The sequence below is a fragment of the Nycticebus coucang genome, chromosome X (genome assembly GCF_027406575.1).
Source record: "Nycticebus coucang isolate mNycCou1 chromosome X, mNycCou1.pri, whole genome shotgun sequence".
Lineage (NCBI taxonomy): Eukaryota > Metazoa > Chordata > Mammalia > Primates > Lorisidae > Nycticebus > Nycticebus coucang.
Window position 1 is genome coordinate 15,417,884 of NC_069804.1, and position 16,142 is coordinate 15,434,025.

At 42.3% G+C, this 16,142-nt stretch overlaps 1 protein-coding gene across 5 annotated transcripts in view; it reads left to right on the top strand.

Moving 5' to 3' along the window:
* The first annotated feature begins 10,724 nt into the window (after positions 1-10,724).
* The window catches only part of REPS2 (RALBP1 associated Eps domain containing 2), a 313,577-nt gene continuing 308,159 nt past the window's right edge, over positions 10,725-16,142 (top strand). For all 5 annotated transcript variants that reach the window (XM_053580740.1, XM_053580743.1, XM_053580742.1 and 2 more), the window contains exon 1: positions 10,725-11,036. In XM_053580740.1, the coding sequence (XP_053436715.1) occupies positions 10,797-11,036 (240 nt within the window). In that variant the 5' untranslated portion in view covers positions 10,725-10,796. The remainder of the gene's footprint in view (positions 11,037-16,142) is intronic.

Here is a 16,142-nt window from a genome sequence, read left to right on the forward strand (position 1 = left end):
ACAGGTGTAATCCCACCAATCACCCTCCCTCTGCCGATCCTCCCCACTCCCTCCCCTCCCTCTCCCCCTTCCCCATATTCTTAGGTTATAACTGGGTTATAGCTTTCATATGAAAGCCATACATTAGTTTCATAGTAAGGCTGAGTACATTGGATACTTTTTCTTCCATTCTTGAGATACTTTACTAAGAAGAATATGTTCCAGCTCCATCCATGTAAACATGAAAAAGGTAAAGTCTCCATCTTTCTTTAAGGCTGCATCATATTCCATGGTGTACATATACCACAATTTATTAATCCATTCGTGGATCGATGGGCACTTGGGCTTTTTCCATGACTTAGCAATTGTGAATTGGGCTGCAATAAACATTCTGGTACAAATATCTTTGTTATAATGTGATTTTTGGTCTTCTGGGTATATACCTAGTAGAGGAATTATAGGATTGAATGGCAGATCTATTTTTAGATCTCTAAGTGTTCTCCAAACATCTTTCCAAAACGAATGTATTAATTTGCATTCCCACCAGCAGTGCAGATATGTTCCCTTTTCTCCACAACCACGCCAACATCTCTGGTCTTGGAATTTTGTGATATAGGCTAATCTTACTGGAGTTAGTGGTATCTCAAAGTAGTTTTGATTTGCATTTCTCTGATGATTAAAGATGATGAGCATTTTTTCATATGTCTGTAGGCTGTGTGCCTGTCTTCTTCAGAGAAGTTTCTCTTCAAGTCCCTTGCCCAGCCTGCGATGGGATCACTTGTTCTTTTCTTGCTTATATGTTTGAGTTCTCTGTGGTGGGTTCTCTCTTTCTTTCCCCCCAATTTGCTAGATGCAGAAGATGTGGTGGAGGGGGGCTTTGGGGTCCTTAGGGAGGGAGGAGCTATCAGACAGTGTTGTGGATGGACACAAAGAAAACTATCTTTTTACCACAGACTCTTATTGGACTGTGACATGAGCAGGAAATAAATACACCGATTTATTATATTAACCCACTGAGATTTGTGGGTTGTTAGCCTCCCCTGACTCATTCACTGAACATGCCATTTTTTTCAGAAACACAAAAACCTATGGAAAATTTGATTTTCAGAGTTCTATCAATTTAATCAATCATAATCCTTGCTCAACTCTGTGATGACTAAAGTGCTGAATACCTGAATTAAGAATTTTTCTTAGTCCTTTAAAAAATAGAAAGAAAGCCGTAACAAAATAAAGTTCTGATGGTCCATTTGAGTAATATGGGTAATTTTAAAAAGCACCATGAAACTATATGGCCAGGAAAATTATTATCCATACTCCTGTTCTGGGAACAAAGCAGGAAGCTGCTTTCCCAAGGTTAACAAGTAGTGAGAACTGTTGGCTCCAGTTTTTCTGACGTAACGATTGGGTTTTACCAGTGCACAGAAAACTTTTAATGTTTCTGCACAGCCATTCCGAGGGCTACCAAAGGCTTAATTCCACATGGAGAGGCAAACTGTCTGACACCTTATATAAGAGAGCAGCAGGGCTTCTGAAAACAACTGTTTGTTGCTTGTCAACAGCCACCTTCTCAATTTGTCAGGCTTTTGCTTGAGAGGATGGAGCTGGTATAGGAAGGCAGAGGGTACATGATCACACACACACACACATACACACACACACCCACCCCATGTGGGTGCAGAGTATAATTTCACCAAAGTTCCAAACTGGTTTTATGGGAGACGGTAACTCGCAGGATTCCATTGTCATTAGTAGTTTGTAGGGCATATGGGAGTTTAAGAGCCCTAACCTCTCTCCTTCTGGATGAGATCAGAACTAATTGGGTGAGGTCCATGTGAACATCAGCACCATTGTTGCTGGAGTTGGGTTGGAGATCAGACTGGCTTCATGTCCACAATCAGGCTGCTTCTTACTTTCTCTACCCCCTTCCTTCCCCAGCTCAGAGAGATTCTACAAAACAGACCCATTCCTGGGATGCTGCAAGGAAATTGCTGTCTTATAACCATCAAGTCCTGCAAGTGGGAACAGACAGAGGTCTCAAACCACGTGTGATTTTCGGGTGGAATCAGGGGTAGAGTGAAGCAGAGTCAAGTCCCCTCTGAGGGCAGCAGAACTCCTGAGGGCAGTGTTAGAAGGGCGGAGGGTGGGGGGAGAAAGAGAGAGACAGAAAGAGAGAGAGAGAGGATATGAATCGTTTGTACAACCAGGGAAGGCCATGGACAGAGGCTTTTCACACCTGTATACCTCATAACAAAACTCTCACAAAAAGCTGAGAGAAACTCTCAAAACTCTCACAAAACTGCAAACTTGCACAAAGGCCATCACAATCTTACACAAATTTTTTCCCCCAAGGTTATCTGCCCAGCAACTGCCTGTCCAACCTCAGACTGGCATCACTCTTGTTGTTGATCCTTATAGCGGAGGATAATCTTTTCAAAGCATTTATGAAATCCTCCTCATTTTTCCTCAAAAGCCTTTGTCTACCTTTGCTTCCCTGAATACACACATAGTTTACCACTGCCCACCATAGTCCCGCCGCGATGTCCTATTCCCAGATAAACATCATTTTCTTTTAGAGAGCCTCTCTGTTATTTAGGTTGACAGCTACATGGTATAGCTTATTGTTCCCCAGCTACAAACCTAGATGGCGTGTTACTGCCCTGAACACTGTAGGAGGAACACAAAAGTAAGTATTTTCATTTTTGTTATTTTGAGACAGGGTCTTGCTCTGTCACCCAGGCTGGAGTGCAGTGGCGCTATCATAGCTCACTGTAACCTCAAACTCCTGGGTTCAAATGATCCTCTGCCTCAGCCTCCCCAGTAGCTAGGCCTACAGGTGCCCACCATTACATCCAGCTAACTTAAATGTTTTTCTTTTAGAGCTGGTGTTTAGCTATGTTGCCCAGCTGGTCTTGGATGCCTGGCTTCAAGAGATCCTCCCACCTCAGCCTTCAAGAGTGCTGGGATTCCAGGGGTGAGCCACCACACCCAGCCCCACAATGGTAAGTATTTGTGTATCTAAACATATCCAAACATAGAAAAGGTATAAAAATGTGATATTATAATCCTATGGGACCACTGTCATATCATTGACTGAAATGTCATTATCTGGTGCATGACCGTATCTCAATATCACTCGTGAAAATTCCAAAGCCCAGAGAAACCAAGCAGAATTCTCCATACTCTCCCCCCAGGTGACCTGTAAATCTGTTACAGGTATAAGAAAATATTAGGTCTTAATACTTTAGAACAAAGGTTGGCAAATTTTTTTCTGTAAAGGGCCAGATAATAAATATTTTAGGCTTTGTATGTTACATAGTCTCTGTTACAATGATTCACCTCTGCAGTCCTAGTGCTCAAACAACCATAGGCGGTTCATAAATAAATGGGTGTGGCTGTGTCCTAATAAAACTTTACTGAAGGACACTGAAATGTGAATTTCATATAATTTTCATGTGTTATGAAATATATCCAGGGCACAGAAAGCACTAATATTTTCAACCATTTAAAATGTGTAAAAATCCATCTCAACTTGTGAGCCACAGGAAGCAGGCAGCGGTCCACATTGGCTCTGCTTTGCTGATCTCTGCTTTAGAATCCTCCTCCCTATAGGTAACCAGGGACTTGTTCTGAGTTTGTTAAGCTGTGGTCTTCATGTGGAGCTTTGATACTGGATTTAACAGGAAAAAAATAACTTAAAGAGTGTCTCTTGACTATCCCTGAAAATATGATCATTCTGGCTTTTCTGGCCATGATGGAGCCAAAACAAGTGTATAAGCTTAGAACCACAAAAGGTATAAAGAAATTCTCTTCTGGAAGGTTCTTGTTTACTGTCAGCCTTAAGGGATATGAGTGTTTCTAGTTTCTACATTCTTATCTGTATTCATGTTGAAGTTCGACAACTAATTCTTGCTTTAAAATAAACTGTTGTAGAAATAAAGAACTGTACTTTGCATTCCATAGATATGAAAATATTTTTATAAATGCCATTTTTTCCTCTTGTGTTCTTGGTTGGATATGCTGTTCTTACTGCTGTTGGACCTGTCTGCCTTTGCCCCTTGACAGCTTTAGTCTAGTATCCTGGAAACCTCCAGAGGTTATCTTCCCTCCTGACCCAGTGTGCTGTTCCTTGCTCATTATTTCCTTGCCATCAAGTCTCTGGGGCTCCTCCTGTCCTGTCCTACCCAGTCTCAGTCAACAACCATCTCAGGCCTCTTCATCAAGCCTTATTGGCTGAGCTCAGGGTCATGGCTTTTCTCTCCTCTCTACACTCCCACAGCATTTTGCCTGTGGTACACAATTTAGCACTTAGCTATGTATCGTATTTCATTTGTCTTTATTTATAGTGTTAGTTTTGTCTTTTCCTGGGAGGCTCCTTGAAAGCAACATATCTTGTATTTTTAAAAAATTCCCTAAATACTCTAGTTGGGACACTGTTCTACCAAAAAATATGTGGTCTGATAATGAAGTTCTGGGACTAATTCTAGAAAAAGTGCTACCGACCTCATTGCTAAATATCACTATGATCACCAGAAGGCCAAGGGGAGTACTTTGAAGGTGATATTTGGCGATGAGGTACATAGTACTTTTCCTAGGATGAATTCATGAACTTCATTGTCAGACCTTGTACAAAACAGCTCTGATGGCCATTACAGAAAAGGAGTTCCAAAATTGCTTTCAAGGGTGAACTAGGCACTGGCTTTCCATAGGGAGTATTTCAAAGGTGTCTGTAGTGATATTCAGCAATAAAATACGTAGCACTTTTTTTTTTCTTTTTTCGTATGTAGCACTTTTTCTAGGATGGAGTTCATGAACTTCATTGTCTGATTAAGTTGTCTGGTATTGATTGTTTCACTGATGGATTGATAGGCACGGATGTGAGACTTGCTGCCCATCTCTGTAATGTCTGGTGCTTAATAAATATCTGTCAATTTTATTGAACTAAGTTGAAAATAAAGATCAGTTCCAAATCTGGTATTCAGTTGGGCAAAGCATACCATCTCTGCATTCATTTTCTCATCCACAAAATGGAGATAAAAATGTCTTTCCAACCTACCTCAAAGAGTTACTGAGGCTTAAATAAGACGTGTACAAAAGTGTTTTGAAAGCTTTGCAGCTCCCCACCCCACTATATAAATTTTAGGGACTATTATACCTCACATTTCTTTTCGCAGAAGTCACAGGGAAAACTAGAGTTTGGTGTTTACCACACACTCTAACTTCTGTTGGAATGATGGGCCATGCTCTGGGAAATCTGAGTACAACTGGAAAGGTAGGAAGAGAATAAATTATGCCTTGGCTTGTAGTTTTCCTTTGAAGTTGTTACAGCTTTGGAGAATACAAAGGATTTTGAAATGGAAATTCCTAAGCTATTTTGTTTTTTTGCTGCTCCTAATTTACATACCTTCCTGTACTCTTATATCCAAGCCTACTGCTGTCTTAGTTCTCTCATGGCAGTTTGGAAGCAAAATGTGGTATTAGGAAGATTTAGGGAACAGATGAGAGCTTCTTGCTTCTGGAGTGGATCCTTTCCTCTATTTCATTTCTTCAGATTCCAAAAGGGAAATGTTACTTTGGTCATCATTGAGGTTGACAGTTTTCCTTTTATCTTCTTACATATCTATCCTGCCCTTTCCTTTTTATTCCTCCCTTTTTGTCTTTACCCATGTTATGATATTTTTCCTCTCCCTCTCTCTTCCTCTCCTTGGCCCTTATTTTAGTTGACTATAGTAGCAAAGCATAAATGACCATTAGCAGTATGTATTTCTTGAGATGGTTTTCACTGTTTGTCTTTAACCTTTGACTGCAAACCACGCCTCTCTGCCTTCAATACAAGATGTTCCTTTGGTGCGAAGATACTTGTAGGTGTTGTTCATTTTGCAAACAAAAACTTGACGCATGTTACTGTTATTTTATCTGACTTAAGTCTGTAAGCATCATATGTATGCTTCATTCTCAACATTTTTCACAGTTGTACCTGAAATAACTGAAGCCAATTATTAGGTGATTATTGATTAGCAAGAAACAAAAGAACATCCAGTAGCTCGCCTCAATTGGCACCTTACATTTCTGAGCACTTCACTGTCAAAGGGTTAATAAAAATAAAATGATGTAGGGTGAAAGTTTTATGTATCTCTTTATTAATGTGCATTCTAAAATGTATTTAACATTTTTGTTGATACATAATAATTTCACATATTTATGGAGTACGTGTGATCTTTTGATATATGAATACAAGAATCAAATTAGGCTATTTAGAACATTCATCACCTTGAACATTTAACATAGCTTTGATTTTGGAATATTTCAAATCTTCTAGCTATTTTGAAATATGCAATACATTGTTGACTGTAGTCACCCTACTGTGCTTTCAACTACTAGAATTTATTCCTTCCATCTAACTGTATTTTTGTACCCATTAACCAACCTTTCTTCATCATCTCCCCCTTCCCAGATTCTGGTAACTATTATATAATTCTACTCTTTACGTCCACAAAATCAACATTTTGAGCTCATATGAGTGAGAACATTCAACATTTCTTTTTCTGTGCTTGGCTTATTTCATCGAACATAATGACCTCCAGTTTCATCTATGTTGCTGCCAATGAAAGGATTTCATTTTTTTGATAGCTGAAAAGTGTTCCCTTGTGCATATTTCTTTACCATTCATCTGTTCATGGACATTTAGGCTGATTCCATATCTTGGCTATTGTGAATAGTGCTGTAATAAACAGGAGGGTTCAGGTGTCCCTTTGATGTAATGATTTTCTTTCCTTTGGATAAATACCCACTAGTGGGATTGATGGATCATATATATATATATTTTTTGAGACAGTGTAACCATGTCGCCCTCGGTAGAATGCCGTGGTGTCACAGCTCATAGCAACCTCAAACTCTTGGGCTTAAGCAATTCTCTTGCCTCAGCCTCCCAAGTAGCTGGGACTATAGGCGCCTGCCACAGTGCCCAGCTATTTTTTTGTTGCGGTTTTTTTTTTTAAGACAGAGTCTTACTATGTCACCCTTGGTAGAGTGCCGTACTGTCATAGCTCACAGCAACCTCAAACTCTTGGGCTTAAGAGATTCTCTTGCTTTAGCCTCCCAAGTAGCTGGGACTATAGGTGCCCGCCACAATGCCTGGCTTTTTTTTTTTTTTTTTGGTTGTAGTTGTCATTGTTGTTTGGCAGGCCCGGGCTGGATTTGAACCTGTCAGCTCTGGTGTATGTGGCTGGTGCCTTAGCCACTGAGCTACAGGTGCTGAGCCATTGTTGCAGTTGTTATTGTTGTTTAGCAGGCCTGGGCTGGGTTCGAACCCACCAGCCCCGAGTATGTGGCCAGCACCCTAACCAGTGCCCTACAGGCGCTGAGCCCTTTTTTTTTTTTTTTATTCTACATTTAGTAAGTTTCACATGTACCCTTGTAAGATGCACCGTAGGTGTAATCCCACCTATCACCTTCCCTCTGCCCATGCCCCCCTCCCTCCTCTCCCTTTCTCCCTTCCCCATATTCTTAGGTTATAACTGGGTTATAGCTTTCATATGAAAGCCATAAATTAGTTTCATAGTTGGGCTGAGTACATTGGATACTTTTTTTTTTTTGAGACAGGGTCTCGCTTTGTTGCTTGGGTTAGAGTACAGCGGTGTCATCATAGCTCGCTGCAACCTTAAACTGCTGGGCTCAAGCAATCTTCCTCCTTCAGCCTCCTGTATAGCTAAGACTACAGGTGTGCACCACCATGCCCAGCTAATTTTTAAAATTTTTGTAGAGATAGGGTTTCCCTGTGTTGTTTAGGCTGGTCTCAAACTCTTGGACCAAAGCAATACTCCTGCCTTGGCCTCCCAAAGTGATAGGATTACAGATGTGAGCCACCATGCCTCTATTTTTAGTTTTTTGAGAAACCTCCATACTGTTTTCCCTAATGACTGCACAAATTTACATCTCCACCAACAGAGTTTAAGAGTTTCCTTTCCTCTTATATGTGGAGTGAGACGATATTGTGGTTTTAATTTGAATTTCCTTGATGATTAATGATTTTGAGCATTTTTCCATATACCTGTTAGCCATTTGTATATCTTCTTTTGAGAAATGTATATTCAGATCATTTGCCAACTTTAAATTTTTTTTTTTGCTGTTATGTTCCTTGTATACCCTGGACATTAGTCTTTTGTTGGATGAATAGTTTGCAAATATTTTTTCCTGTTCTGCAGGTTGTTTTTATTACTCTTTTGATGTTTTGATGTTTCGTTTGCAGTACAGAAACTTTTTACTTTAATATTATCCCACTTATCTATTTTTGTTTTTGCTGCCTTTGCTTTTAAGGTCTTAGTCATAAGAATCTTTGCCCACAATATCCTGCAGCATTTTCTTTCTTTCTTTTTTTTCCGTAGAGACAGAGTCTCACATTTTTTTTTTTTTTTTGCACTTGGTAGAGTGCCATGGTGTCAACAGCTCACAGCAACCTCCAACTCCTGGGCTTAAGTGATTCTCTTGCCTCAGCCTCTGGAGTAGCTGGGACTACAGGCGCCTGCCACAACGCCCGGCTATTTTTTGGTTGTAGTTCAGCCGGGGTCAGGTTTGAACCCACCACCCTCGGTATATGGGGCCGGCGCCCTACACACTGAGCCACAGGCGCCGCCCAGCATTTTCTTAGTGTTATCTTCTAGTAGTTTCATAGTTTTGGGTCTTATGTTTTAGTCTTTGATCCATTTTGAGTTGATTTTTGTATGTAGTGAAAAACAGAGGTCTAGTTTTTTTCTTCTGGATATGGATATCCAGTTTTCCTTGCATCATTTATTGAAGAGACTGTTATTTCCCCAGTGTATATTCACGGTGCCTTTGTTGGCTGTAAATACTTGGAATTATTTGTGAATTCTCTATTCTGTTCCATTGTTATATTTGTCTGTTTTTATACCAAACCATGCTGTTTGGGTTGCTAAAGCTTTGCAATATATTTTGAAGTTAAGTAATGTAATGCCCCAGCTTTTTCTTTTTGCTCAAGATTGCTTTGGTTATTCCAGGTCTTTTGTGGTTCCCTATGAATTTTAGGATTGTTTGTTCTATTTCTTTCTTTCTTTTTTTTTTTTTAGAGACAGAGTCTCACTTTATTGCCCTGGGTAGAGTGCCGTGGGGTCACACTGCTCATAGCAACTCCAACTCCTGGGCTTAGGTGATTCTCTTGCCACAGCCTCCCGAGTAGCTAATTTTTTGATGCAGTTCGGCCAGGGTCGGGTTTGAACCCACCACCCTCGGCATATGGGCCTGGCGCCCTACTCACTGAGCCACAGGCACCACCTGTTTGTTCTATTTCTGTGAAGAAAGTCACTGGTATTTTGATAGAGATTGAATTGACTATGTAGATTGCTTTAAACAGTGTGGTCTTTTTTTTTTTTTTAACAATATTAATTCTTCTGATCCATGAGCATGGGATGTCTTTCCATTTGTTTGCATCCTCTTCAATTTCTTTATCATTTGTTTTTGTAATTTTCCTCGTAATCCTGGATTGGCTTTTTGTCATTTGCCTTAGTGTTTCCCAGAGGCTCGATGTATATATTTTTGCAACTCTTTCCAGGAACAATGACGTTTAAAAAGAGAATATTTGGAAAAGAGGTGCACCTAATGCAGGCCTGATGCTGGAATTTTCAGTGCTGTGATGGGGCATTTTTCTTCTAGTAGTTCTTTTGGAAACTTTCTCTTGAAAGTGGCTACAGCATTAGCCAGGGAGGAGCAAGTACACTGGAAAAATATAGTGTGCTTTAGAATAGGGAGGAATGGGTAGAGAGGAGGCACATGGACAGGGATATAAAGATGTAGGTTCTAGTGTTGACTTTTGGTGTGAACTTGGACAAGTTTTGTAGTTTTTTTTTTAAATACTTGTTTTCCTACTAAAAGAAATGTTCCTTTTGGAGGGTGAGGATGTCCTCCCTTACTGAGGTATTTTCAGACCCTAGCGTATAAATCTGCTACATAGTAGATATTCAAGTAGTGTTGGATGAAATGAAGGTGAACACAGCAGTTTCCTCATGTGTAAAACCAGGGCTTGTACCAAATGATCTGCAAAAGGGTCTTTTTATACTCTTATTACTTTAGTATGTAAGAGTAACTAATGTTTTTCCTTATGAGAGCTCAAGTCCAGGTTTGAGCCATGCCCGAGTGGCTAAACCCCATTACTACCCTGAACACTCTGGGGTCAGTGGGACCTTGTTCCCATGGACATCTTTGTCTCCCAGATCTTTAGGACATAAGCAGCACTGATATGGAAGAAAGGAAACCTTATTTTTCATGCCTTGTTCCTTTCCGGGAAAGGGTACAGCAGGGTGTGGCCACCACACCTGCTCCAGCTTCCCAATGAGAAACCGCCACAGCCTTCCCCCACCCCACCCCGAAAAGCGCTGTTCTCCAGGTGGGTATTGATGCCCTCTTCCCAAACTGGTCGGAGAGAGCCAAAGACTCCTCTCCCGCGCAGGGTGGGCTTGGAACCGCCGCGGCCCTCGCCCTCCCGGGCTGAGGAGCAGGTGACGGGTCTCAGGCGGGTGGCGCTCTGGGTTAGTTACCTGGCGCGGGGCGGGGCGGGGGCGGGGTCGGGGTGGGATCCGGGGCTACGATTGGGTCGCGCCGCGCCTGTCTCCATGTGCCGCGCGGCGGAGGCACAACATTCAAGCCCGGGGGCGGGGCTGGCGCGCGCCGGGAGGAAGCGGCCGCGCGGCAGCTGCGGGGCGTGGGGGCGGCGGCGGCGGCGGCGGCGGAGACCTAGGCGGTGGCGGCTGAGACTGAGGCGGCGGCATCTCAGCCGAGGAGGGTGCACCCCGGGCACCCTTGCAGACCCCATGGAGGCGGCGGCGGCGGGCGGGGGCTGTGGCACCGGGCCGCCGCCGCTGGTGCTGAGTGAGGGGGAGCAGCAGTGCTACTCCGAGCTCTTCGCGCGCTGCGCCGGCGCCGCGGGCGGGGGACCTGGGTCCGGGCCCCCAGAGGCCGCCAGGGTCGCCCCCGGCACGGCGACCGCGGCAGCCGGTCCGGTGGCCGACCTTTTCCGGGCGTCACAGCTGCCCGCTGAGACGCTGCACCAGGTATGTCCCCGCGCCCCTTGTCCCTGCGGATCTGTGGAGACAATGTCTGTGGGGTCGGAGGTTGTGAATGAGGTGACAGGGTTGCCCCGAGCGACCCAGAGGCCTCGGCCACCTCGCAGAGAGGGGGCTCTGCAGGCGGGGATGGCGGCGACGCCCTTGTCCCCGGGCACACCAGCCTCTGCAGCTCAGCTCCTCTCCCAGTGCTGGGTGTGCTACCCGTCTTCCTTCCCTGAGACCGTCTGACACTCCTTCCTTTCCCCCGGCCATTTCTGGGGTTCTTTAGCTGCCGAGACCCAAAATTTGCCCTGTTCTGGAAGTGGTGTTTGTTTTGGCTGGTGTCTGGTTTAACCTCTGGTTACTGCCCTTGCCTCTCCCTCTCCCGAGTGGGCACTCAGGGTGCCTTGCTGGGATTTGAACTTGAAGGGTGTGTGTGTGTCTATATGGCTCGGAGCCCAGAACTGAATGCTGGCCTTTCTATGTATTTGTGATACATTTGTATGTACTACTACATATATTTCCCCACTACTGTATTTCTGAATATTGGTGTTAAACTGGAAAACCTTAATAACAAGTTGCAGAACAGGGACATGAGACCAAAAGAGGACGTTTTCAAGTCAAAGTTAAGTTTCCCATTTGAGGCTAGAGGTGGACCTCAGAAGTCCACCATGGAGGACAGCTATAGTTTCCCATTTTGTTAGTGCTTGGAAAGTAAGGGGTTTAATAGCCTCCTTCGGGCTGTTCTATACCTGACAGAGGACTAGGAGACTATCCACAGTAGAGGTTGTTTTTGTTTTGTGCTTTCCTTGGAGCTTGGAGAAAGACTATTTGAGAAGTCCTTCGTCTGTCATTTAATGTCACCAGCATTTCTTGGTGATGAGATTGTTTAGGTACAAAATGTGAAATGAAGCTTTTCTTAAAAGCAGTAGTATGCAAGTTATTAGCACCAATTGACTGTTTATGGTGGTGAGTGGTATTTTAAAATCTAGTTCCAAAGGAGTTACTAGGGTTTTATGGTTCACTTGGAACATCATTCTGTTTGTAGGTATTTTTTTTTAATCACTTAAGGCTGCATTTTATACTGCTAGAGCATGCATAGGCCTATGTTTGTGAGCATAACTTTAGCACTCTGTAATCTTTCACCTTTTCAAATATAGGATTTCTGAAAACATAACTATAACAGCAGTCATAGAAGTTAGTATGGCTGTTTGTCCCCTAAGATGTCCTTGGTATGTAGACAATTCTACCACTGCTGCTGAGCAGTTAAGCTGGACCAGGTAAAGAGAAAGTGTCCTAAAACACAATCTGTGACTATTACGTGAGGCCCTCAGAATCCTTCTAAGCACAATTTATTAAATGTTGTAGCCACTTCCCAGCTGAAAGAGGAATAACTAAGTGACTGAGGCTATGTAGCAAGTAACAGCTGGGTACCTGGTAAGGCTTATTTTGTTGTCAGTAATATATCAGATGTGAAAAGAGGAGGTGAACATATTCGATCTAAATATATTGGTTGATGCTTCTTCAGAATTTGGGATGAGGCTTTCCTGGTGTTGGAGCCCACACTTTTGTAAGGTACACATGATTTAGAAAGAACCCAAGGCACAGTGTCTTTGCATAAATGAGATTATATATTTGAGGTCCAGTTGAAAACTCTTTGCAAAAGACTGTTTCCGATGCTGGCAAAAGGGGATGCCCCTAGAAGATTGCTTGGAGTAAATCTCTCAGAGCTTTAAGCTCCCTTATTCAGCTCAGCAGAACAGAACACATCCTTTTCCTTTGACCTAACAAAATCACAGTAACCTGATATTCTTGGTATTGGTGAAAAAGAACATTGAAGGCATCCCGGACAAGAAAAAGTAATTCTAAGAGTCAGCAACTGGCAGGGATTTAATTTTTACCTACCACTTTGATGGGGTGGGTATGTTTGCTCCTTTCACCTACTTTGCATCACCCCATCAGTGTATTAGCCATTAAAAAAAAAAAAAACAAATGTGGATGTTTTTACTCTTTCCCTGTTAAACAGGAACCTGTACGTTTAGATTTAAGTGGCCCAACAGGTATAACTGCTCAAATCATGGAGGTACTAATCAGCCCTGGTAGTTTCTATGGAAACAGCCAGGTTTTCTTCTTAATAAGCATATAATTAACATTACCATAATCTTCCAGGAAGGGTGAGAATCTTACCATCTTAGCAGGAGTAAATTTTCTATAAAAATATGTAATTCTATCTGCTCCTTGGAGTAAAATTAAACCACTACACCTGTTACTTTGTTATGGAAATAAACATACAGAGTTATCTTGGGAAAGTTTTTTTCCAGGTGATTGATATAGATCTATATCTGTATATATATGTGAATATGTGGTATATATATAATCTCTACATGTTTTTAATAGACTTTTTTTCAGATCAGTTTTAGATTCATAGCAAAATTGAGCAGAGAGTACAGAGCATTTCTGTATACCCCTTTGCCTACCCTCCCCTACTGTCAACATCTTGCACCAGAGTGGTCCAGTAGTTATAATCCCTGAACCTACATTGACATGATTATTAAAGTCTGTGTTCAGATTCACTCTTGGTGCTGCATGTTCTAGGGGTTTGGACAAATGTGTAGTGACATGTACCCACCATTATAGTATCCCACAGAATAGTTTCATTGTCCTGAACATCTGTGCTCCACCAATTCATCCTTCCCTCCTCATTAACTCTTGGCAACCACTGATCTCCACAGTTTTGCGTTTTTCAGAATATGATATAGGTGGAGTCATACAAGTATGCAGCCTTTTCAGATTGGCTTTTTTCAGTTGGTAAAATGTATTTAAAATTCCTCTCTGCCTTTTTATGGTTCGATGATTCATTTCTTTTTAGCACTGAATAATATTCCATTGTCTGGTTGTACCACAGTTCCATTCACCTACTAAAGGACGTCTTGGTCACTTCCAAGTTTTGGCAATTATAGATAGAGCTGTTATAAACATCTGTATGCAGGTTTTTGTGCTGACATAAGCTTTTAACTAATTTTGTGTAACTAGCAAGGATCATGATTGCTAGATTGTATGGTAAGAGTATGTTTAGTGTAGAAAGAAATTGCCAAACTGATTTTCAAGTGGTTACACCATTTTGCATTCCTATCTGCAGTGAATGAGAATTCCTATTGCTCCACCTTTTCGCCAGCATTTGTTACTGTCAGTATTTTGGATTTTGGTCATTCTAATATATGTATAATGATATCTCATTGTTTTAATTTGCAGCTTCCTAATAACATATGATGTTGAGCATCTTTTCATGTACTTATTAGCCATGCTAAATTATATTTTAATGTATCATAATATCTTGTTTTAAAAGGCCTTTTGAAGGCCGAGTGCAGTGGCTCATGCCTGTAATCCTAGCACTCTGGAAGGCCAAGGCAGGTGGATTGCTTGAAGTCAGGAGTTTGTGACCAGCCTGAACAAGAGAGAGACCCTGTCTTTAAAAAACTAGCTGGGCATTGTGGCGGCTGCCTATAGTCCCAGCAACTGGGAAGGCTGAAGCAAGAGAATCACTTGAGCCCAAGAGTTTGAGGTTGCTGTGAGCTGTGACACCACGGCACTCGACCCTAAGGCAGACTGATTTCAATCTTTTTATAGAATATTTATTTTCATGTGGTGATTTATTTAAAAGCAGGATTCTAGAACTAGGTAGAAAAATGGTAGAATGAAACACTTTTAAACTAGGAACAGAAAATATGAATGTCTAAGAACAAATAAATGGTTTTTAATACTTCATGATCGAGTTACCTATGTTAGAATGATTGGTGTTTGGTAAGAGGGACTTTACTAACAAATACAATCAGTGTAACCTGGTTTCTTGTACCCTCAATGAATCCCCAACAATTAAAAAAAAAAAGAATGATTGGTGTTTGGTTTTCCTGGTTGTGAAGTCATTCCGCCAGTATTTGAAGGCCAGCATTTTTTTCCCCCAGAGGCAGATTTTTTTTTTATATTTTAAAACAAAACCAGCCTCCTCCTAATTACGCCCCAAACAAAAAACTAGATTAAATAAAATTTACAGTAAATATAACCACCAAACTTCTGTATGTGCAATTAAATACTGTATCTGTTACTGCCACATGAATCTCAGACAAACAATATACAAGTGTTCTGGGGGTGGGGCATTCCCCAGTTTTAGCTTTGTGGAGTTTGGGAAGACAAGATAGGAGAAGTGAGAGAATGGGGAAATCAATTTTTTCTTAATTCTGTCCATATAAATATATTCGTAAAGCCCAAAAAAGGGAAGGAAGCTTGGGATGTTAAGGAAATAGAATAGGGAAGTGTAGGACCCTCCCAATTCTACCTGACAAAAAAATGGAAAGAAATTAATTTTATGGGGGAGAAGAGATAAAAAATGATAGAAGAGGATGGGAAGGAGAGGGAAGCAGAGGGGGCACAATCAGGAACATGAGAGAACCTGTGGGGAGCAAAGAGTCCAGTGCCAATGTGAATATTTCCATCCTCATCTGTTTCCATCCCTCATGCTCAGGCTCCAGTTGAGTGTCACCCTCCTTATTTCCTGCCTCTGTCCATGGTCTGTCAGGATCCCTCAACCCCTTCTGCCCATACTGTGCCTGTCCCTTCCCCTCTATTTATTGGGAGCTGGCTCGCTCCAGGATCCTCAGGTCATAGTTCTTTTTGGCCATTTGAAGTTTGAAGTGACTCACAGAGTTGTTGAGATGAAGAGTGGCATTTTGGGCAGCTAGAAGGCTGGGGAACACAGCCCATAGCCATGATGGTGTGCAAGGCAGCAAGGTCCAAGTGGTGGCTGTTCTTGGCAGTCCCACTATCCTCCACCTCCCACCCCCCCGGGCATCCTGGAACCACTGGATCTTGGCGCCAGACATGGCAAGCTGCATAAAGAGTTCGGCCGCCTCAGTACGGGTGATGCCCTCAGGGAGATCTCTCACCTCAGGGAGATCTGTCACCTCTAGCACCCGCCCCAGGACAGCGTCTGCCATCCCCAGATCAGTGGAGGTAGATTGAATGCTTGTCTCTTGTCCCAGTTTCCATGCTTCAGCACACTCTGTCCCTGGTGCACTGTGTAAGTTGACGGACTGTGGAGCAAGAGAGGACAGATGG